The following is a 24049-nucleotide window of genomic DNA, read 5'->3' as shown; positions in this document are numbered from 1 at the left end:
CAAGGAAGTGTGGGATGAGTGCCCCTGGTGACCCATCCCAGCCTGTGTGCGTGGTGGAGCCAGGGCGCCGGCCTCAGCCTACAGATTGGCACACCACCCTGAGAGGCTGTGTCCTGACTCACTCCCAGTGACTGCAGACTGATGTGGTCTTCCGGAGCAGCTCCTCAGGGTGGCCACACACTTGGGTCATGGACTATGGGGGGAGGGGATGTGAGCGTCTCGGCTACCCATCTCAGCATGCGCTACGGTTGGACCCTTAACTGTGGCACCCAGGGAGGGGTGGAACAGGGGTCAGGGGGCAGTGGCTTCTCGCCAAAACACGGTGGCTATGCGATGGGCACAAGGCCAGCCTGTTTGATGCTCTCAAGCTGCCGCTGATGAATCCCCAACAGTAAGATAGCTTCTCCTCTTCTTCCTGGCTAGTTAGAGTTTCATCTGTATGCCACCAACATGACCCCTGCCATGGCTAATATTCGACCAGCCCACCTGGGGAATCTTTAGAAACTCAGCCCTGAGGACATGTCATGAAGGGGTCTGCGCTATTTCCTGACATCCGTTGAGACCAGGAACGGGGGACAAGCGTGGACAACAAGTCCATGTTGAACCCTAAGAGTCCTCAAACTGACTATTGCCTCCAAAATTCTAGGGGTTCCCATAAGAAAATAGCCTCTCCACATTAGTTCACAGAGGCTACAGAGGTTTTATTTTCCATGCCAGACTTTGTACTGAGCACTTAACTTGGGTGAGCCCCTTTCATCCCAGGGCAACCCTGTCAGGTGGCCACTGTTATCATCGTATTTTACTGATGAGGTAACCTAGGCATAGGGAGATTAGGTAGCAGGTCCACAGCCTCCAAGTGGCAGATGTGGCTGGGACTTGAGCCCAAGTCATCTAACTCTGGAGTTCTTAGCTTCTTTGTTATGGACAATGCCAAAGAAAATGGGATAGCTCTTGGGTCCAGAAAAGACCAGGAGACTGGGGCTATGCTATGCTGGGGTCAGTCCAAGTGATTAGTCTTCCCATCCTCTTTCCGGGGAACTCGGGGGCTCTTGTGGACAAGTCTAGCTAGCAGGGACTGCTGCGGTAAGAATATTAGAAGTTCACACTGGAACTGAAAAGGACTCCATGGTTGGGTTTCACAGAAACCTTTGCAGTTGCTATAAGGGAATCCAAGGAGCAAGCTCACAACGGGGAGGGGGTGATGGGGGTGGTTCCAGGTACTTCTCTGTGCCAGAGAGACTTACCAGGAGGTCATTTTGGAACTCCTCTCTTTGAGAGCCACTGCCAATGGCGGACACATCAACGATGATGCCAACTCTGGCTCCCTTGATGAGGCCAAATGCCTAAAACCAAAGAGGGCATGTGGAAATAACCAGCACAACCCTGTGCTTCTCTGAAGCCTCTTCCCGGGCATCTCTGCATGATGCAGACATTGGAACATACCCCCCGACCTCAAAAAGCAGCAGAAGGCAGGTCCATTTTACAGAGGAAAAAGCAAGACTCGATGTCCTGACTTTAGATCTGGGCAGTATCTGTTCTTATTTCTTTCTTTAAAAAAAATTTTTTTTTTTAATGTTTATTTATTTTTGAGACAGACAGAGACAGAATGTGAGTGAGTTAGGGGCAGAGAGAGAGGGAAACACAGAATCTGAAGCAGGATCCAGGCTTCGAGCTGTGAGCACATAGCCTGATGCGGGGCTCGAACTCACGAGCTGTGAGGTCATGACCTGAGCTGAAGTCGGCTGCTCAACCGCCGAGCCCCCCAGGCACCCCGTATCTGCTCCTATTTTGTGGCAGCCTCCTCTTCACAAGGGTTTTTTCCCTCACGTCCACTCTTATAAAGTAACACATGTCCGTTAAAGACAATTTGGAGACCAGAGGAAAGCATCCTTTGTAAGATACAAAGTTGGATATCTAATTCCATCAGCTGATTTTGTTCCATTTCTCTAGATCCTTATTTATTTTTCACCCACTCTACCAATCAAAGGTAGATGTGTCAAGCTCACGGCTGCCATGGTATTTCTGGGAGTTTCTAATTCTGTTTCTAGCGGTTCTCACATTCTATATGTCAACGTGGTTTGACTCTGCCCGGGACTTCATCTTGTTACGGCTGCATCATGAACCGGGATTTTCATTCATGCAAAACGGCTGGTTCTCTAGGGGCAGTGGGTTCCATTTGATGCTTTTGGCCTGAAATCTCACTTTCCTGCACGCCCAATTTTCCTCCTTGATTAACTTCTCCTCTCAGAGAGGTGTGTTTTATATCTCTCACATCCCAACATTTCCTTTCTACACTCCCTCAGCAAGTGATTTTTGCCTCCGATTTCACTGAGAAAAGAAAAATGAACCAGAGTTTTGTTTTGGTTGTGTTTTAAGTTATTTTTTATATTATTTATTGTTTTAAGTAATCTCCACACCCAATGTGAGGCTTGAACTCCTGACCCTGAGATCAAGTGTCACATGCTTCACTGAATGAGCCAGCCAGGCGCCCTTGTTTTATTTTTTAATCTTTCCTTGCCTGCCTGCCCACCTTTGCCTACACACTTAGGCTTTTCCCCTGTTACAATGTATCTATGGCAACTACCAAAGCTCCAAGGCCAACCCTGTGGCTTCCATTACTGGCTCTTCTTTGGTCAAATAGGGACTTTGCTACCGTAACCATCCCTTCTCCTGGACTTCCTGTTCCATCACCACACCATTTCCATCGCCACACAAATAGGCTGTCCTGTTGCCCATCTGAAAGAGGAAGTAAACCTTCCAGGACCCTACCTCTCCCTCCTGCTACCCCACCTCATTTCTCTGCTTCCTATTTTAGAGTTGCTTCCTTACCCCCCATTTCTCTGCCACCCCCTCAGTTTAGGCTCTCACCTCCTCACTCCCCTGAAGCCACCCATGACAAGGTGATCAGTGAGCTCACTCTTACCAGACCCGATGGGCAAATGTAAGTTCTCAACTTTCTCCAGTTCTGAGGGGCACAGGACACCATTTGGCTGTGTCAAGAACATGACAAGTTGAAGCACTTAATGAATACACTTGTCTTTCAGGACATCACATTTTCCTGTTTCTTCTTCCACTTGCTGGCCAGTCCTTCTTACCCTCCACCCTCTCCTCCCAAAGTCTAAATTACGGGACTGTCCTAGGAACTTGTTAGATGTAAAATCTCAAGTCTCACCCTAGATTTGCCTAATTAGAGTCTGCATTTTAACAAAATCCACATCCCCCCACCGCCCCCACCACCACCAAAAGGGATTTGGCTGCCATAAGTTTGAGAAGCATAGGGTTAGGGGTCCATCATCCTTTAGCCTCCTTACCTACACCAGGGTTTGTCAAACCCCAAACTAGTGACATTTTTTAAAAAATGTTTATTTATTTATTTTGAAAGAGAGAGAGACAAAGATCAACGGGGAAGGGGCAGAAAGAGAGAGAGAGAGGGAGTCAGAGAATCCCAAGCAGGCCCTGGGCTGTCAGCACAGAGCCCAATGTGGGGCTTGAACCCACCAACTGTGAGATCATGACCTGAGCAGAAATCAAGAGTTGGACGCTTAACCAGATGAGCCACTGAGGCACCTCCTGAACTGTTAACATTTTGAGCTGGACAGTCCTCTGTTGTGGGGAGCTGACCAGACCATTGTAGGGTGTTTAGCAGCTTCCCTGGCAAGCTGCCCTCCCAGTCTTGACAATGAAACATTTCTCCAGACAACGCCAAATGTCCCCTGGGGTGAGGGTGGAGGGACAAAATCACCCCCCCCTCCCATTAAGAACCACAGTTCTGCACTCAGCCGCTAAGTGATCTCCCGTGTCTCAGGGATTTGAATACCATTGGTACACTGATGATAATCCAGTGCCCATCTGCAGGCAGAGCTCTTGTAGTTCCAAACTTCTGCATCCGACTGCCTGCTCGCGTCTCTGCCTGGGTGTCCAGCAAGCCTCTCAGACTCCATGTGGTGAAACCAAGACCTCTTGATTTTCCTCCTCACACCTGGTCCTCTCGTGAACGGCCTTCGACACGCACCCCGCTGGCCCCAAGCCCATGCGATCCACCAGCCCTGCCGGCTCTACCTTGAGGCCACGCCCTGAGTCCAACCATTTCTCATTCCATCCACCTGAGCGCTTGAGCCTAAGACACCACCACTCTGACCTGACCTTTGTTCTCTATGGTCAGTTTATGAAGCAGGCACAATGGCTTTTTTGAAACTTAAGTCAGATCATGTCACTCCCCTGCTTAAAACCCTCACCTGTAGAATAAAATCTGAACTCTGCAAGGACATTCCTGATTTAAGCCTCCTCTCCTCCCCTTCTCCTCAATGTTGTTCACTCTGTGCTTGCTGCCCTGACCTGCTTGCTGCTTCTAGAATATGCTAAGCTTGTTCTTGTCTTAGAGCCTGGGCATTTGCTGTTTCCTCTGCCTGGAACATTCTCGCCTAGATGTCTACATGGGAATGCCCTTATTTCCTTTAGGTCAGTTGCCTGTTCAAAGGCCTTCTCTTTGACCCTTCTATTTCAATAGTCCCCCTTTGGGGCCCCTGGGTTGCTCAGTCGGTTAAATGTCTGAGTTCAGCTCAGGTCATGATCTCACAGCTTATGAGTTCAAGCCCCGTGTTGGGCTGTATGCTGGCAAGGAGGAGGCTGCTTTGGATTTTCTGTCTCCCTCTCTCTGTCCCTCTCCTCCTCCCCTCCTCTCAAAAAATAAATAAATAAACATTTAAAAGAAAAACAGCCTTCCTTCTATCCTACTCTCGATTCCCTTACCCTGCTTACTTTTCTTTAAGCACTATCACTAACTTGACCTTGCATATGATTTGCTAAATTATTCATTGTCCTCTCGCACTGGACTATAATCTCCACGAAGGTGGGACCTTCATATTGGTCATGTTTCTAATCCTTAATCCTGGACCAGTGCCTGATATGTAGTAGTCTTCCAACCAATATTTGCTGAATTCAGGACCCAAATGAGGTCTGAGGCCTCCCAGGACATTACCGATCCTCAGGGGCCGAAAGGAGCTCAAATCAAGGGCCAGTTTTATTCCTTTTAAAATTTGAGGAACTGCCCTTAGAGCATTTGTTATTGAAAACATTCATGCTCTTACACTTAGCCATTGGAATTCTAGACGTTTTTCCGATAGAAATAACTGGAAAAGTACATAAGAGGGGACTGGAGCCTGGTGATGCTAGATATTCCCATTTTTCAAGCGAGGGCTAAAAAACAGACATAAACATGAAACATCAGGATTTTCAATCTTGGCAACTAACTCGGGAAATATTTAAACTGTGTGGGCCAAGAAAAGCATGGCTGTGGGCCAGATTTGCCACTATGCCACTAGTTTATAAGCCATAATATCCTCCATAAATATGGAAACAGACACCGAGAGGAGTGAGGCCACTTGCCTATGGCCTTGCTGACAGTAGTTGGGAAGTGGGCCCAGTGATGGCCTGTGCGGCACCCCAGGCTGCCTCAGCACCCAGAGGACCCACGAGTTGGTTTATGGGTGATCGCTTCCCTGGGATCCAATCTGGGCTTGTTTCATGGTTCCTCTGTAGCTCCAACAGAAAAGGGTACAGCAGGGCCACCTGGATGGCTTGGTCAGTTGAGCGTCCAACTTCGGCTCAGGTCATGATCTCACGGTTCGTGAGTTTGAGCACGATACTCGCTGCTGTCAGCACAGATGCCACTTCGGATCCTCTCTCTCTCTCTCTCTCTTTCTCTCTCTCTCTGCCCCTCCCCTGCTCACTCTTTTTATCTCAAAAATGAACAGGGGCACCTGGGTGGCTCAGTTGGTTAAGTGTCCGACTTTGGCTCAGGTCATGATCTCGTGGTTTGTGAGTTCGAGCCCCACATCTGGCTCCAGGCTGTCAACATAGAGCCCGCTTCAGATCCTCTGTCTCCCTCTCTTTCTGCCCCTCCCCTACGTTCGCTCTCTCCAAAATAAAATGTAAAAAAAAATTTTTTTAATGAATAAACATAAAAATAAAGAAAGAAAGAAAAGGGTTGAGCAAAGAAAGGCCCAGCAATCCCTGCCTCCTTTGTCAAAAGTGCCAGGACAGGTGTAATAGAGGTGGGTAAGTACGCAGAACATTCCCTGAACGGATGTTTTTGGAGTGTGTGAAGATTTCATCCCTCTGGGTTTTTCCTGCCTGTGTTATCATGTGCAACCAGAGGGGGCATGCCACAGCTGGAGTCGTACATCCACTGACCAGTCTAAGGGAGTGAAGAAGGTTCTGGATCTGAGACACAGATGACACCGGGGAATCAGCTGTGACAGGCAGCCTCAGCACTATGTTGTCACCTACTGGTCTTGTGTAGGGGTGGGGGTTGGGAGCAGGGAGCATGAATTTCAGCATGTGCCTGTCCCAGGGTTAAAGCAAGAACTGAGGATTACCTAAGGTGAAGCAAATGGTGAGCCAGTAATGTATCAGCTGGAGGAAAATAGGCGGACACAAATAAGAAAGCAAAACAAAGGTTAATTTGCCCAGGATCACTTTTCAACCCTTTGGATCTGAGGAAAGCATTTATTCAAACTTCTCAGAGAAGTTATGTCCAGATGATCAGCCTTAGTCATGACTTTCACTGTGGGTCTGAGATTAAATGGCTTAGGGGAACATCTGTTGTTTTCACCTGCCCAGGATCCATTTTCTGTTCTGGTAACAGCACCCTGGGTTTCCACGTGCAACCATCTATCCCCCTTTCTCAGTCTATGAGATTTGGGGGTATGTACCCAGTCTCCCTGCACGTCCCCCACCCCCTAGTTCCAGATCTACCTGTTAGTATATCTCACTCCTTGGCTATGGTGATCTAAACTGGCTATGGTCTAAATTGGCCCGAAGAGAGTCAATTCCAGGACTTGGGAGGGCACAGTGGGAAAGGAAGGTGAGGACCTTTTCAGAGGGTCACTTCAGCTGGTGTCATGTAAGCCTAGAGCTGCTGGTGACCACTTTTCCAAGCTGGGGAGAGCCTTCCTAAGAATAAAACCCAGAGGAAAGCAGAGCTCAGTGACAAAGAGATGACATCATCTCAGCCCATGGATACAGCTGTGTTTGGGTTTTTCATTTATGTAGGTCGAGAAATTCCTTTTTTTAGTTTAAGCCAGTTTAAGTTGGAGGCCTATCATTTGCAGCTGAAAGGACTGTGACAAATACAGATGGACCGAGGAAAAAGGGGAGGAGAATGAGATCCTTGTCTCTTACCTTCCTGCTGCTTTCTGTGAGCCACTGGATTCTCTGTTGATAGAGTTCAATAGCTCTGTCAAAACACCAGAAAGACTCATCACCCAAGGTCACCTTCATCAGTGAGCAACAGCCACTTAACATGCATGGGAAGAAGGTGTGGATGGGATTTTGGGGTAATGTCTTGCTTGCTCTTCTCAAATCTGTGTCTCCTCAGGTGGGACTTCCCAGTCACCTGGAGAGGATCATAAATGCCCAACGAGGGCATTTCAGCAGCGTGTTCTCAGTGGACTGATTAACAGAAAAAGACTTAGTTTCCAAAAGGTAGCTGGGGGAACTTCTTGAACGTGCCTTATTGCAAACCATTCCAATGGCTGGATGGAGACAGCATGTAACAGGTGCTCCAGTTAAGGACTCATCACTTGAATGTAACTGTTGCCCTCATTGAGAACAGGTGGGATTTGGGAGCCTACTGAAGGGCAAGCAAGACCTTTGATGTGAAATCATGGGGCAGTGGGTGGCGGGGAGAGTTTTAAGGTACAAATAGACCTTGGAGCATGAACTTCATAATGGGACAGGCTGGTCCTTGAGATTCAGCTCTGCCGTTTACTAGCTGTGTGACCTTCAACAGGTGTGGTAACCTCTCTGAACCTAAGCTTCATCATCTCCAACAAGATGATAATACCAGGACTCTACCCAAGTCAACTTGCCAGAAGTCAAATTGCTGAAAATCCAATTGATTCCCTGAAAATCTATTTGAATTAACTGAAGAGGCTTGAACATTCCTTAACATGCTCGATTCACAATTAAAACCAATCAGCCAAGGGGTGCCTGTGTGGCTCAGTCGGTGAAGCCTCCGACTTCAGCTCAGGTCATGATCTCAAGATTCTCACGGTTTGTGTGTTTGGGGCCCCGCATTGGGCTCTGTGTGGATGCTCAGAGCCTGCTTCGGATTCTCTGGCTCCCTCTCTCCACCCCTCCCCCACTCATACTCCCTCTCTCACAAATAAATAAACAAACATAAAGAAAATCAGCAAAATATTGCAGAATTCTTTAAAAACCTGTTTAAACCTTCATATCCAATATACATTGTTATAAAAGTTAAAATGTTTTGATAAATCTGGAAAATTGGTCAGTTAGCAACTGAATTTTGGATAATTGACTTGAGAGTGACACTATATTTCCAGTTGTTGTGAGGTTTAAATAAGATAATACATGTAGCCCTCAGCAGAATTCCTCACACGTTAATAAATGATGGGTATTTGTTATTATTATAGCCTTTTAGGAAACCTTATGCAAACAGTAATCATGGATCATAGATTGCTATAGCAGGGATGAAATGTATACATGTACTATGAAAAGCTGGTTTTGACATGCAATTTGCAAAAGTATAAACTCAGTCTGTCATTGAAAAAGTGGTCACTCTTAACTATTTCACATCAAATGAAGGTGTAAGGTTTTATGTGCTCACCTCAAGGGCCCAGGGATTTTATTTTATTTTTAAATGTTTATTTATTTATTTTGAGAGAGGGAGAGAAAAAGCATGCATACTGCATTTCTTTGATTACTAGAAAGAGTGAACATTAAAATATATCTACTTTTAGGGGCACCTGGGTGGCTCAGTCAGTTAAGCGTCTGACTTTGGCTCAGGTCATGATCTCATAGCTCATGAGTTCGAGCCCCTTGTCTGGCTCTGTGCTGACAGCTGGGAGCCTGGAGCCTGCTTCAGATTCTGTGTCTCCCTCTTTCTCTCTGGCCCTCCCCCACTTGTGTGCTCTCTCTCTCTCTCTCTCTCTCTCAAAAATAAATAAACATTAAAAAAATTTTTTTTATTATAAAAATAAAAGTATATACTTTCAGTGTTTTGTATGCCATCTTCTATGAATTGTTTATTCATCTTCTTTGTCCATTTTTCAATTTTGGTGTTTCGTTTCATATTGATTAGTTAGGCCTCATTATATAGAATATTACCTTTTCTTGTGTATTTTACAAAGGCTATTGTATACCTTTAAAATACAATCCTGGTCTTTTTATTAATAGAGTCTGACTTTGCATATATAGACAGAAAAGTCTTCTATTTCTAAGACCACACAGTCAACTTGAATATTTTCCTTTTTTTTTTTTTTTTTTTGACTTCAGTGATTTTAATTTTTATATTCATTTGCCATCTTATTTTGGTGCATCAGTTCATTTCTTCTTTTCTAAATGATAAGTTGACTATCCAAAACAGTTTACTAAATAATCCATTCTTTCCACTGATTTCCACCCTCCCCCCCTTTTTTTTTTCATCTGTTTATTTTGAGGGAGAGAGTGTAAGCAGGGGAGGGGCAGGAAGAGGGAGAATTCCAAGCAAGCTCCACACTCAGCACAGAGCCTGATGTGGGGCTCCATTTCATGAACTGTGAGATCATAACCTGTGCTGATATCAAGAGTCGGACGCCCAACCAACTGCACCATCCATGTGTCCAAAGGGCTCATGGGTTTTGAAAGGCTGAGAAAAATTGGTATGGTCCAATCTCTTCATTTGAGGAAAGAGGCAATCAGGGCCGGAAGTGGGAGAGGCCCGGTCAAGAACCCAGAGATTGCTGTCTGAACAAAGTTACTTTCAGGCTGCTGAAATGAGGAGATTCTTGAGCTCCGGGGTTTTTGAGAAGATACTGAAAAACGTACTTACCCAGAAAGCTTTGATTCAAATTGGTGGATCATCTGGGTGGAGAAGTGCACTTTCCTCATGACATCGCTGCCCTCCTGCCTGAAGAAGCAGTCTCATGAAACGGTCTTTCCGGCCCGGGGGCGGGGTGTGTCGTTACAGGCTTGGGGGTGAAGGGAGTGGAGCCAGACTTACAGTACTGTGGTGCCCTGGCTCATCAGGTCAGCCAAGGTGAGCCTCTCAAACTGTAAACTGTGTGTGGAAAGCCAGTCTTCCGGGTCCTCCCAAGCTGAAGGTTGGGTCTCGTCTCCCTGTAGCCTCTGTGAGACAGAGCCAGAGTCAAACAGAAAACTGGGGAGAGAGAGGGCAAGGCTGAGGACGCCCTAGGTTCCCTCCACACGGATGCCCAAGGGTTGCCAACTCTGAACGCAGCCTGTTCGAGAACTCACCTTGCCGAGGGAACTGAGGAATGAGGAGGCCTGTGTCCTAAGCCAGTTGCTCTGGGAATCCCCATTCTCTTCCGTCACCTCATCCCCACTATGTGGGGACAATTCAAGGGTCACTCACCACATGCTGCCTCAAGAGAGACTGAATATACAGACAGACGGTGGCTAGACCATATATGACAATACAACTCCGACTCACGACCTCTGTAGCCACCAGTCCATGAAGCCAAACCACAATTGTAGCCACTGGTCCAGAAGGGTCAGGACTTGGTCAATGACTGCCAGCTTTCCTAGTTTTTATCTCACATCCAGCTCAGCACCCACCAGAGAAGGCCGAATATGCCCTCAATACCGATCGATGAGATGCCTGCCTCCAAATTCCTTAAGCGAACACCTTCCTTCAGGGCACACGTGAAGCTTTCCCCTTTTTCACCATAAAGCTTTCCTGCTCCCTGCGTTTGAGTCTCTGCCAAACACAAGTGAAGGTGGCTGACTCCCTTGCTAGAGCAAGCTCTAAATAATTGCCTCTGTCCTCATATGGGTGGTCTTTGCTTATTTCTACATTTGGATTTTCTGTATCTTCCCAAGTGTACGAATTTTGCCTTCTATCAGTCTGAAGGGTCCTCAACAAACATTTGTTGGCTGATGGGAGGGAATGGATTTATCCTGTCTAGTCCAGAGAAGACAGGAGCAGCAGGTAAGTTTTAAATGTAGAATTTCCCCACTATTGTAGGAGTCTGGCCATGAAAAGGACTCTACCCCTTGCTTATACCTAGTGACATAGTTACATAGTCCTAAGCTCAGGATTTGGGTGGTGGCCTTGGTGGTGGAACCGAAGTTATTCATGGCAAGCATTCAACACTGGTGATGCTTTCCAGGAACCAGAAGGTAGAGAAAACTGACCGGAGGCTCTGAGCCCATTTGGCCTTGATCAGCCTCTCCTGGAGGCTGGCATTTCTTCCTCTTCCCAGTGGGTGTTCCTGAGCCCTTCTATGCACTAGGTGTGGTCAGTGGTGGTAGGGCTACAGTGTGAACAAGACAGAAATGTTCTTGCCTTCTTGGAGCTTACATTCTAGAGTGGGCAGGGGGACAGAAGAGAAGAAATGAAATCTATGTATATAATTTCAAAAAGGAATAGTTCTAGTGAGAAAATGGAGCAGGGGAATGTGATAGACAGTGAGTAGGGTAGAGATGGGGAGGTCACTTCAGCTGGGGTGGGGATCAGAGGAGGCCTCTGTGAGCCATCACCTGGAGGTCAAGAAGGAACCTGCCCTGTGCATGGCTAGGGAACACACATTCTGGGCAGAGGCATGGAGCGGGGAAGGAGTCAGAGTGTTTGAAGAGCAGAAAGGAGGCCACTGTGGTTGGTGTAACGTGACACGAGTAGGGGCTGGGTAGGTGTGCAAGGCCTGGTTCAGGCCGGGCTTCCAGTGCGATCACTGTTGTTTGTGTGATACACCTAGGATGTACGTGTTGCCAGAATTGGTCATGACTCACTCAGGGTGTGGAACAGCATCATAAGGGAGGCCGGCTCAGTCCCACTATGACAGAAACTGCCAAGCAGCATCTGATGACTGGGGAGTAGGTCTACACACTGTTTATCCCACCAAGACCCCCATCTACATTCAAAAATGGCTGCACCCATCTCCCGGGCACTTGCTTGAACCTTAAGTTATTGGGTTGTATTTGTCAGGGCTTTCATTGTACTGGGTGAGGTGGAGGACAGGAGGTTGAAAATTCTGTGGATAGCTGATTGAGCTCCACTAGGCAGGGTGGAAGACACAGGAAGAGGAAAGTCTAAAGAAGAGCAGGAGAGGAAAGAGTGCAGTATGTGGGGTTCTCCATCCACTTGCTTTGTGATGCTGGCCCAGTGGGTGCGGCTCTTTTCTCACCTGGGACACAGGAATGTGAAGCTACGGCAGCACCCAGCTGTGCATGTTGCTGCATTAACAGATCTCGACAATGGGGCACCCGGGTGGCTCAGTCTGTTAAAAGTCTGACTCCTGATTTCAGCTCAAGTCATGATTTCACAGTCATGCATCGGGCTCAGTGTGGAGCCTGCTTGGGATTCTCTCTCCCTCTCCCTGCCCCTCGCCCACTTGTGCTCCTCCCGTGCTCTCTTTCAAAATAAATAAATAAAACTTAAAAAACAACAACCTTAAAAAAAAAAACCCAAACCAGATCTGAACAATGATCCTTATTTCCCCCCTCAATGAAAATGAAATGTTATTATATTCCAGCTAGATAGCATTGTATGCCCTCAGTTCTGTGCTGAAGCCTGCTCACTGCCCTGTTTCTAAAGGAAATTAGCAAAAGAAAGAGAAAGAAAGAAAGAACGAACAAAAGAAAGAAAGAAAGAAAGAAAGAAAGAAAGAAAGAAAGAAAGAAGGAAAGAAAAATTAGCAAGTGTTAAAGAAGTGTGAACAACACTAAGAGCAAACACTTGAATAGCACTTATTATGTGTCAAGCACTGTTCACACATTAACTCATTTAATTCTTCAAAGGTGTTACTGTCATTACCCCATTTTACTGACAAGAAAACTGAGGCACATGGGGCACCTGGATGGCTCAGTCGGTTGAGTGTCCAACTTCAACTCAGGTCATGATGTCATGGTTCCTGGGTTCAAGCCCCACGTATAGCTCGTTGCTGACAGCTCAGGGCCTGGAGCCTGCTTCAGATTCTGTGTCTCCCTCTCTCTCTGCCCCTCCCCTGCTCATGCTCTGTCTCTCTCTCTCAAAAATAAGTAAACATTAAACATTTTTTTAAAAAATTAAAAAGAAAGAAAACTGAGGCACAGAGAATTTAAATAGTTTTCCCAAAGTCACACAAGCTGGTATGTGGCACAGCTGAGATTCAAACCCAAGCTCAAGTTAGCTCCAAACTGTGACTATTCTAATAAAGGATTGAGGGAGAACTGGTCAAAAGGAAAATTTCTCGTGTGATTTTATGCTAATTAATGTCCTGCCCTTGAACAGCATCAACTAAAATCATGGTCCCCCCCCACCCCATCTCACATTTAGGGAAACCCTGCCTTACATAGTATGAACACTAGATGTCACTCTCTTCATCTTTCAGGACTCAACTTGACTCCCTGGCTGAGGACTCTGTGCATGGTGGATTGAGAATTCACCTTTCTTCCATTTCACTTGAATTTGAAATAAAATATCATGTTTTGGGGCATGGATTTTGTATCATTAATATTTGAAGGTCCACCATTAACACATAGACATTATAGATTTTGATGGTAGGGCATACTGATCATATAATAAGGTATGTGATTTACATAGAGAGTCATAAGCTCTTTACGTTGGGGTGATCCTTTCCATCTTTCCCACTGCTATTCATTTGTGAGGTATAGGAGGTCCCAGCTGTGGCTGATAATTGTATGAGTGGCCCTTGTACACCTGGGAAGTCATGTATTTGACATGAAATTAGATGAAGCAAAGACCTATATTATCAACATCTGAAGTCATTGAAAGAATCCCCCAGAATCTCAAGACTCTACTGACATTTCCTCATATTCTTTTCATTAAAATTGCTTTCCTATTAGTGACAATACTTGAGAAAAGTAAAATAGGACCATTTTCCTGATTGTTTAATTGCCAGCCTTAAAACTGTATTGTTTTTGGACTGATTATCGTTTCAAAGGTATCATCTTTAAACTCTTGTGTAGATGAGGTCGATGATTATAGGCCAGGCTTGTACCTAACAACTCCTGATCACAATAGTTTCTGTAGTAGAGTGAATTCTGAGTTCTAGACACTCTAGCCACCATTGTGGGAAAATAGTTCATTAACATGAACTAAAACCTAAAAGTCAGTTGGATTTTTGGATCTAGGTTTTAGGGAATCCTCACAGAAAGACAAATCTTAGAAAGGGGAATTTTAGAATTACATTCCTTAGTCTTCAGGCTTTGATAATATAGACAATCTTCATATACTCCTGAATATTTAATGATATGGCCAAAAAGGCTATAGAATTTGCATAAAAGCATAGATATGCCTGTCATTTCTAAAGGCAGAGGATGGGTTAGATGGTTAAGCATCTGTCTCTTGCTTTTGGTTCAGATCATGATCTCAGGGTTGCAGGATCGAGCCCTGCATTGGGCTCCATGCTGGGTGTGGAGCCTGCTTGAGAATCTCTCTCTCTCTCTTTCTCTCTCTCTCTCTCTCCCTCTCTCTCTCCCCCTTTCCTTTACCCCTCCCTCCCCCCACTTGCACTCTCATAAATAAATAAACAAACAAATAAATAAAGGCAGAGGATTAGAGATGAATGCTTAACTAATCTTTTTAACCCCAAGATCATATGTGAAGAAAGAAATAACACATTCTGCATTCCCTGACTATGACTTGTAAGCACTGTGACTCACTTAAAGCACTATGGTTTTTACCAGTAAATCCTGTGTCTGGTTAACATGTGTAACCAGTAGTCCATTGTCTGGATTTTGGCCGAGTCCATGGATATCCTTCTGGTCCAAGTGCTTCTTTGAATCTCTGTCATTGTTTCTCCTTACACTACAAAACACACAGTGAGCGATTGATCAATGTCCCAGCACTAGACATTGACTCCACATTGTCAGGTTCTCCAGAGACATTTTTATTTCCCTATGGTAAATGGGAAGGGTTCCTGCAGAGTCCTGATAAGAGGTGGGCTCCAGGTTCATAAGACATTTTATTCTATGGTTCTGGTAGTGAGAAAACTGAAGCCCTTGGGCATAAGATGATGCCATGACCATTTATCCAGTCTCGCTTCAAGACAAGTATTCCCCCATCGACTGTCTTGAACAAAATGTTGTTACTATTGTTTTCATTTGAAAAAATCAAAGATCCTTACCAGTGGTTTTCCAGAAACTTATCATCTTGACCATGGAAGACATGACTAGTATCTGTAGCCATTATAAAAACACCCAACACTTATTTTCCTAGAGAGAAAACAGAATACCAGAAAAGAGAAAGATAAATGCAGCACAGAGATAACAGCCTTGGGGTGTCTATAGTCAACTCAATTCTCCTCTCATTCATCCATTTAATAAGTGCTTATTGAACACCTCCTAGGTGTCAGGCTTTGTGTGCTAGGTGCTGAGGATATGGTGAACAAGGTAACAGCGGCTTCTCAACTTTAGCACTGCTGACATTTTGGACAGGGTCATTCTTGGTTGTGAGGCTGTGGGATGCTGCTAAGCCTCGACCCACTAGATGCCAAAAGCATTCTTGCCTCCTGAATTGTGACAACCAAAATGTCTCTATGGAGCGCCTGGCTGACTCTGTTGGAGGGGCATGTGACTCTTGATCTCAGGGTCATGAGTTCGAGCCCCATGTTGGGTGTAGAGATTACTTCAATAAATAAAACTTTAAAAAAAAATGTCCCAAGGGGTGCCTGAGTGGCTCAGTGGTTGAGCATCCAACTTTGGCTCAGGTCATGATTTCACAGTTCATGGGTTTGAGCCCTGCATCTGGGCTGTCCGCTCTCAGTGCGGAGCCTGCTTTGGATCCTCTTTTCCCACCCCCCACCCCCACCTCTGTTCCTACCCTGCTCATGCTGTCTCTCAAAAAGTATATAAACTTAAAAAAAAAAAAAGTCTCTAGGCATGGCCTAACGTCTCATGGAGGAGCACAGTTGTCCCCAGTTGAGAACCACTGAGCTTGATATCTGTCTTTGCCTCAGAGAGCTTACATTCTAGAGGGGGAGACAGATGTTAAAAAATTAAATATAGACGGGGCACCTGGGTGGCTCAGTCAGTTAAGCTTCCGACTTGGCTTAGGTCATGATCTCGCGATTCGTGAATTCAAGCCCCACGTCAGGTTCTGTGCTGACATCTCGGAACCTGGAACCTGTTTCAGATTCTATGTCTCCCTCTCTCTCTGCCCCTTCCCTGCTCACGCTCTGTCTCTGTCTCTCAAAAATAAACCTTAAGATTTTTTTTTTTTTTTTAATTAGAGTATACAGGAATTGTGGCAAGTGCTAGGAAGGATGTGAACAGGATGATATGATGGAGACTAATCAGGCAAGGGATCTATTTTTGGATAGCTAAGGTCCTCAGTGGCCATGTAAAGAGCACGGTGAGGGCTGAACTGGGTGGAGAGGGCAATGAGTGACCATAAGGACTTTAAGAAGAGAGAGATGAGGGGCAAATACTGAGATGAGACTGAGTTCTTTTCTTTGCGAACTCCATCTACACTCAAAGAGGTGACCCTGCAGCCTTCTCCTCACAGCTGATCAGCAAGTCAGCAGTGGACAGGAACAAGATGGATCCATCAGATCCTCCCTGGGAATTCGGAATTACGAGCTATGGGGCCACCATGTACATTTAGAAGCAGGAAAAGCCTGTCTCCAGATCGAGAGTAGTGAGTGGTCGTGGTTTTCCCAGGGCTATTTTCTCCTGCCTTCTTCCTTCTCTGCCGGCTCCTTCCTGGTCTCCCTTCCGGGCTCGCTCTCCTCTACCTGAGCAGTTAAAGTGGTTTAGGTCGGTGTTCCTTGAGGCTAAATTGTGCACTCTCTTCCCTTCTCTCTCTATCTGCTTTTCCTAGGTGGTCTTACCCTTCCTTGCCCGTGGCTTCAACTACCACCTACATACATCAATGATTCCCAAAATGTATGTCAAAAATCCAGACCTTCCACTCTGACTGCAGACCCGTGTATTCATCGACACTGGATATTTCCTCCTGAAGTACCTCAAACTCAACGTGTCCAAGACTGAATTTATTTATTCCCTACAGACCAATTGTGTTTTCATTGTTCTCCAGCTGAGAGAACAAAGCCACTCTCCATCTATTCACATGGGTCAGAAACCTAGGAATTACTCCTGACACCTCATTCCCCATATCCAATCCATCACCTAATCTTGTTAACTTTCCTTCTCTCAAATCTCTCCACTTATCTGTCTCCAGTGACATTCGGTATCCAGGTCACTGTCATCTCTGCCACAGACAACTGCAGTAGACCCTCACTGGCCTCCCTACATCCCCTCAGACGTCCCCTCCAGACCCCCATCCTGTCTGTTCTCACTGCAGTCAGAGTGAGCTTTTAAAAACACAAATCGAATGTCATACGCCCTCTTCTCCCTAAGGCTTCCCTTCATTTCTAGGGTGAAGGTCCTCAAGATGGCATTTGAAGTCTTGCATGATCTGGCTGCTGCCCACCTGTACCTCTCCAGCTTTCCCACTTTATTCCTGCTCCCTGCCCCCCTTCTGTGCTCCACAACTCCTCCCTTCAGTTCCTACAATGGTATACATTTCCTTTAACCCCAGGGCCTTTTCATGTGCTGTCTTTGCTCTGGAGCATTCCACCTCCTCCTCACCTTCCCCACTCATTCTTGGTATTGCAGCATAAGTGTCAATTCCTCTGGGAAGTCTTCACCTTCCCACTTTATTTCCAGTTTCTTTGTGTTATCTAAACTTTCATAGATCTGTGCTTTCTTTTGGAATACTTTATTTTTAATTTAGAACGATACATCCATTGGTGTGATTTTTTAAAATTGTGGTGTCTCTCTCCCATTAGACTGTAAGTTACATGAGAGTAGGGGCTGGCTAGCAATAAATATTTGGGGGAGGGGAGGTGAAGGGAGAGGAGGAGGTCAAGAAACTGCCTTGGTTCTGGAACTTCTAAATGGTAATCCCAGGCACCTGTGACAGCTGCCTTCCCCTTCTGCTCTTGACTTCCATGAAAAACCCCGTTCCTTATAATTCCCGATATTTCTGCTGAAGCTAGCTCATTTAGGTGTCTGTTACTTGCAACCAAAAAAAACATTGGCCAAGACACAGCAAGTGAGAAACTCCAAATGGAGTTGCAGCTTGAAAAATAAAAGCGTGTGTTCTTATGAAATCATTAAATAAAATAGCCTAATGATGGTTCGGCAACTTGCTTTTCTCTCTGGGGTTTTTAATCTTTTATTGAGAGGATGCTTTGTCATCTGGGAAGCACCAAGATAATGTGGCAGTGTTAATGCTAGAAAATGTTTAAAAACAACTGGCTTTCCTTCAGTACGCCTGGCTGAGAGACCAGTGGCAGGGACTGTTGAAATAGAAATGCCTTGCGAACACTGGACGCCCCACAGTGCTCCGGTTCCTTCTTTTCAGTGACTGATTAACAATCATGAACTCAGAGGCCTACTTGAGGATGGGATTCTAGGGCGATCGATGTGGTCACTGATGGAGGAGGGTGTGGTGTTTTGGAAAGCACCAGAACTTGGGTTTCTTCAATCTGCTGAATGGAATGGGGTTACTGTTAACTGCTTGGTCTGCTTCAACTCAATTGTCAAGGGGTCAAAGGAAATTGAGAATATCAGAGAGCTTTGTAAATACAGAGTACTATAGAAATGTAGAACAGCATCAGAATAACATGCTCCTTCTTCAAGCATTTCAGCATAAAGTGATCATTCATTCCACGAATGTTTTTAGGGTGTTTGCGGGGATGCCAGAAAGAGCTGGTACTGGGGAGGCAGAGAGAACTGGACACAGCCCTTACCCTCAGGTCTTTGCTCAAATGAAACCCAATTAGAGACGGCTCTTTTGATTAGCCCATCTCAAAGAGTACCCCCTCCACCCTGCCTTGTTTTCTCCAGAGCCCGTTTTGTTTCATAATCTGACAAGCTCCAAATTTGCTTATTACTGTTCGCTCCCGCCCATCAACCCACTAAAAGATCCACGAGGGCAGGGACTTAGTTACATTCATTTCTATTAGACTTTCACCTAATCAGTGCCTAGAACATAGTAGCTGCTCAAAAAAAACATTTGACTAAATGTACTCAGGGCAGGTCCAGAGTTCAGACAAAGGTGGGTCACATTACCCTGGGGGACCGGGCTCAGGTGGGGAAGAGAATATGGAAGCTGGCCCTTAGAAGATGGCGTTGTGGGGCGCCTGGGTGGCTTAGTCGGTTAAGCGTCCGACTTCGGCTCGGATCACCATCTCGCGGTCCGTGAGTTCGAGCCCCGCGTCAGGCTCTGGGCTGATGGCTCAGAGCCTGGAGCCTGCTTCCGATTCTGTGTCTCCCCTCTCTCTGCCCCTCCCCCGTTCATGCTCTGTCTCTCTTTGTCCCAAAAATAAATAAACGTTAAAAAAAAAAAAAAAAAAAGATGGCGTTGTGGGCAAAAGGAGATAGCTCTGGTGAGCGGATAAAAGAAAAGCTCCCCCTAACTTCCCGGTTTGCTAATAGCTGGATTCTCCTAAACATCCAGAAGAAACCATCCCCAGGGTTTGTATTTTGAATGGCCAAATAACTGAAGTCTTGCCCCCATCCAATGCATTTTACATTCTACTGACAGAATGATTTTTCCAACGTGCAGTTGTTCACCTGTTCAGAAACTGCCATGGCGCCTGTGGATAATCAAGCTGAACCTTCTTTGCAAGGTTTACTTTCCCTCAGGACTTGTTCTTACCTCTCCACATCATCTCTTACCCTTCTATGGCCCCTGGCAACCCCTACTTACATACACCTTGCTGTTGCATACCCTTCTTAGCTCCAGTTGGATCTACTTCTAGAAACGCCCTTTGCCCTTTTTGTTCGACAAGAAAACCCAGCAAGTCTTTCCTGAACCCCATTTGCTGCCTTCCAGGCCCCAGGAAGGAAATCATTTCCTCCCATTGCCACCCGCCTGGGGCTGCCTCATACCAAGTTGTTTCTCCCAAGCAGCCTGACTCCTTCCTTGTCCACTGTTGCACCTCCAGCACCTGGAACAGTGCCTGGTTTGTAGGGAGTGGAGGCCTAAGGGCCCAGGCTCCCTAAAGCTTTCTCACTCGGTTCTGAGCTTAGCGTCTGAGTGTGCCTCACCCTCTCTTGCCACCCTGCCAACCCTGTGACACTCACCCTCACCTGCATTTCTTCATTTATTTCTCCATCTCTGGGAGAGGAGAGGTCTCTGCTTTTCCTGGCTCCCACTTCCTCTAAGCTCCTCCAAGCGACTTCACAGTGAAGCTCGCCCTGCCAGGAAGTGTTAGCTGGTCTCCAAGGTAACAGACTGCACCACTTTAGCCTGAGGCAGGGACAGGGGGGAAAAAAAACCCAACAACCAAAAACCAAAAAACCTGCCCTCACCCCAGGGAGGACATTACCACTTTGTCGTTGATAACAACCTCTCCCCAGGCACTCTGCTTTTCTCCACCTTTACAAAAGCCTGGAAGCAGGGTTTGGACTTCTTTTCTATTTCTAGTTTAGACCAGTACAGAGCCCAGGTTACATCCTGTGGTAGGAACTGAAGACAGAGAGCAGAGAGCCTGCAAGGCGCTAGGTCAGGCGTGAAAGGTGGTAACTGTCTCTACTCCTCAGATTCTCTGGGGTCTCCCCAGCACACACCCTGAGAGAGACCTGGCATTCCTTCACCCCCACCAGGTGTGTCCTCATCCAAACCTGGCTAATACAGCTGCGGGCTCAGTGACCTCTCAGTGTCATAAGATATCATCCACTGCAGTGGTTCCCAAACCCAGGTGCCCATGGGTTGTTTGCTAAGAAAACATATTCGCATTTGGGAGACTGGTACAGAACTGTGGTAGAGTGTGGGAACAGGAATCTTTAACAATGGTCCCAGGTGATTGTGATGTAACCAGCCCTTGACCCTTAGTTGGGGACCTGTTCAACTCAACTCCTTTTATGGAAGTCAAGAGAGAAGTGATGTACCCAATGTCTACCAGCTTGTAAAAGGCTAGGAGGTCTCTACTTAGTTCATCTAAGTAATTTCTCAAATCACTATCTTCACTTTATGAACCTTTGATTTTATAATTTAGAGCATGTGCTACTTGTGGTAACCATCATACAGCAGAGTACCTCTTCCAATGTTGACACTACTAGTGGCTCCTTTAGGCCAGATGGGAAACAAAAAATCCCCCCAAAATTGACATTGTTTACCTACCCGTTACTGTGGGCAGAGTAGTCATGGGTTGAGAGTAGTGTGGCATTTGGAAGGGCATTTCGTCGACACCCAACAAGGCAGGAGAGGAGGGAGATCAGAGAGAAGTAAGGAGGTCAGAAAAGGCCGAAAGCAACCAACCAATAGTCTGTGAACAAGAGGTGAGGGTCCTTGTGCCCACCCTACTGGAAATCCTGGGTAGAAGGGGCTGGCTAGCTTTGAGACACCATTTGGGAAGACATGAATGCCCAAGACATGTAGTTTAATACCCTCACCATTCCCATTGCTCCAGGATACATAGATTTTTCAACATTTTACAAGAAGCAAAACTCAATACTGAAAGGTCATTGTTACTGACAGAGACAGAGGTCAAGAAATCAGGTATCTGAAAATCAGAGGGAGTTAGAGACCTACTGTTTGGTAGCAACACTTTGAGATGCCAAGGTCTAAGAGGAAATGCATCCTCAGTCCAGGGAGAAAGTCTTCCCAGCTCACCAAACTTCGCCATGGCCCGAGTGTGGGATGGACACGAACTACTGCACCATTCAGGCTGGAATAGTTGATGTCTCACTAGTAATAAGTGTAGAAAGATGACAAATGACTAGAGGGGGCTTCTTTTCTTAAAAATTTAAATTCAAAAAAATTTTTTAAATATAATTTATTGTCAAATTGGTTAGCATACAGTGTGTACTGTGTGCTCTTGATTTTGGGGGTACATTCCCATGGTTCATCACTTACATACAACACCTAGTGCTCATCCCAACGCGTTAGAGGGGACTTCTTAATATTTGGGTCATGAACCCGTGAATGACCCGAGGGTAAACCAATAGCCAGTAGATTTCCTATCAACAAGGTAGCAGGGATCTAGTTAATTGGTGTTCTTTTAAGTGCTACAGAGGGGACAAGATATAGCCTGTGTGGGAAAATTTTCCTGGGTACACAATTCCCAAAAGGGAAACAGTAAAATCAAGGGGTGACGTCATCTAGTTCACCAATCAGTGAAGTTACCACGTAGCAAGATTGCAGAAAGTCTGACAATGAGAGGGGAATGATGGAAGATTAAACACAACTTTATAATAACTTACATACTTTTCCCCTCAACAAAACATATAACATTTATAGGTTGTTTCTAAGCAGGACTACCTTTTATGGTTGTTTGCATTCCTCATCCAGAAGAAGCAAACCATAGATTCAGCTGTTCATGTCTGAGCCAAGAAATCATGCAACTGGGACAAGCTATTTTTATTTCCCTTACACTAGCCAGGACAGCAGAGGTAGCCCTCGATTTGAAGTCAGAGAACCTAGGTTTGAAACCCAGATTCAATAGTAACTAGTTACTGAACCTTGGATAAATTGTTCACCTTGGGTAAATTGATCCATGGTTTTCTGGTCTATAAAATACCACTTCTACTTTACCTTAGGAGGATGATTAAGAGGACATATGGAAAAACACATAGCATGGGAGCACCTGGGTGGCTTAGTTGGTTAAGCATATGACTTTGGCTCAGGCCATGATCGTACAGGTTGTGGGTTCAAGTCCCACATCAGGCTCCATACCAACAGTGTGCAGCCTGCTTGGGAGTCTCTTTTCCTTTCTCTCTGCCCCTGCCCCACTTGTGCTTTCTCAAAACTAAATAAATAAACTTAAAAAAAAATAGCATGAATTTAATGTTAGTTTCTTTCTCCAAACTCTTAATTGAATGCCATTATCTCTTAAACACAATATTTAAAAATTTATGAACTGCCTTAATACAGTAGTTGATATGCTTCAGTTAGAATGTTAGTTATCATGATATTTGGGAAGTTTCTGTTACCTAAGACCTGAGTTCATAGCAGCATTATTTGTAATAGCAAAAAACTTGGAAACAACAATGAACATCAAAAAGGGAGGAAGTAAATCAACACACACACACACACACACACACACACACACACACAAATACAGCCACTAAAAATGCATAAGATTTATATTTACTGAACAAAGATGTCCACCATAAGTTAAAAAAAGTAGTGACAGGTATGTATAATATGATCTTGTTTTTGTTAAAACAACTGAACAGGACATACCCATGACACACATGTATACAACATGCGTATAGACACACATGATATACATATATTGTAACTATAGCAAAATATCTGCAGGAATACCTAATAAACTGTTAACAGTGATAATCTCTGGAAGGTGGGTTGAGGAGGGACTTTTAATCTCTTACAGTTTTTTTTTTTAATTCTACAAATATATTACTGTACAAAAAAAAAAAAAACTCCTTTGCCCCAGTTTAGGGTTATGGTAACTTTCGTCTCCACAACAGCACTTCAGACAAGAAAATGTTTCTGATGATGTAAAAATGAGGTGAAATGCTAGAGTGGCATGAGTGGGAGTGACACCACAGTACGAGTTCACTTTGCTACTAATGACATTAGTAAAATATGAGGTAGTCAAAAGCTTTCTTAGATAAGTGGATGGATTATTTTCTCCTCAATAACAATTTATCATCAATTTATCATAATAGAAAGGATTTTCTCTGATTGGTTCTTCAACTGCATTTGCATTTTGCCATAGAGATTGAAGCGATGTAAAAGAATGAGGTTTTAAAAAAAATTTTATTTAAGAAGGGTGCCTGCATGACCCAGTTGGTTAAGCATCTGACTCTTGGTTTTGATTCAGGTCATGATCTTAGGGTTCTTGAGTTTGAGCCCCATGTTGGGGTCCATGCTGACAGTGTGGAGCCTGTTTGGGATTCTCTCTCTCTTCCCTTCTCTCTGCCCCTCCCCCAGTCTCTCTTTCTCTCAAAATAAATAAACTTAAAATTTTTTATTTAATACTTGAATTGTCTAAGGCAAGTAAATTAAATATTTAAACAACATGAAAATAGTGCCAGACCGCATTTATTTTAGTGACTTGCCTTGACAGATAATAGAGATTGATTTAATGATGACCAAATACAA

At 45.1% G+C, this 24049-nt stretch overlaps 2 protein-coding genes across 8 annotated transcripts in view; both read right to left on the bottom strand.

Annotated features, from left to right (window-relative positions):
• LOC106970509 (cytochrome b-c1 complex subunit 2, mitochondrial) overlaps positions 1-24049 on the bottom strand; it is a 169730-nt gene that overhangs the window by 29130 nt on the left and 116551 nt on the right. The window lies entirely within an intron of this gene.
• The window catches only part of VWA3A (von Willebrand factor A domain containing 3A), a 67266-nt gene that overhangs the window by 39423 nt on the left and 3794 nt on the right, over positions 1-24049 (bottom strand). For 2 of the 7 annotated variants that reach the window (XM_053213611.1, XM_053213616.1), the window contains exons 2-8: positions 20062-21667; positions 15093-15180; positions 14650-14773; positions 10007-10131; positions 9836-9913; positions 7183-7237; positions 1245-1343 (exon numbers count right to left, since the gene is read on the bottom strand). In XM_053213611.1, coding sequence (XP_053069586.1) covers positions 1245-1343; positions 7183-7237; positions 9836-9913; positions 10007-10131; positions 14650-14773; positions 15093-15154 — 543 coding nt within the window. In that variant the 5' untranslated portion in view covers positions 15155-15180; positions 20062-21667. The remainder of the gene's footprint in view (positions 1-1244; positions 1344-7182; positions 7238-9835; positions 9914-10006; positions 10132-14649; positions 14774-15092; positions 15181-20061; positions 21668-24049) is intronic. The other 5 variants (XM_053213612.1, XM_053213613.1, XM_053213614.1 and 2 more) reach the window with 5 other exon arrangements.

This window comes from Acinonyx jubatus, chromosome E3, assembly GCF_027475565.1.
Source record: "Acinonyx jubatus isolate Ajub_Pintada_27869175 chromosome E3, VMU_Ajub_asm_v1.0, whole genome shotgun sequence".
Lineage (NCBI taxonomy): Eukaryota > Metazoa > Chordata > Mammalia > Carnivora > Felidae > Acinonyx > Acinonyx jubatus.
Note: the sequence above shows the minus strand (reverse complement) of the source record. Positions and strands in the feature narration are given on the sequence as shown.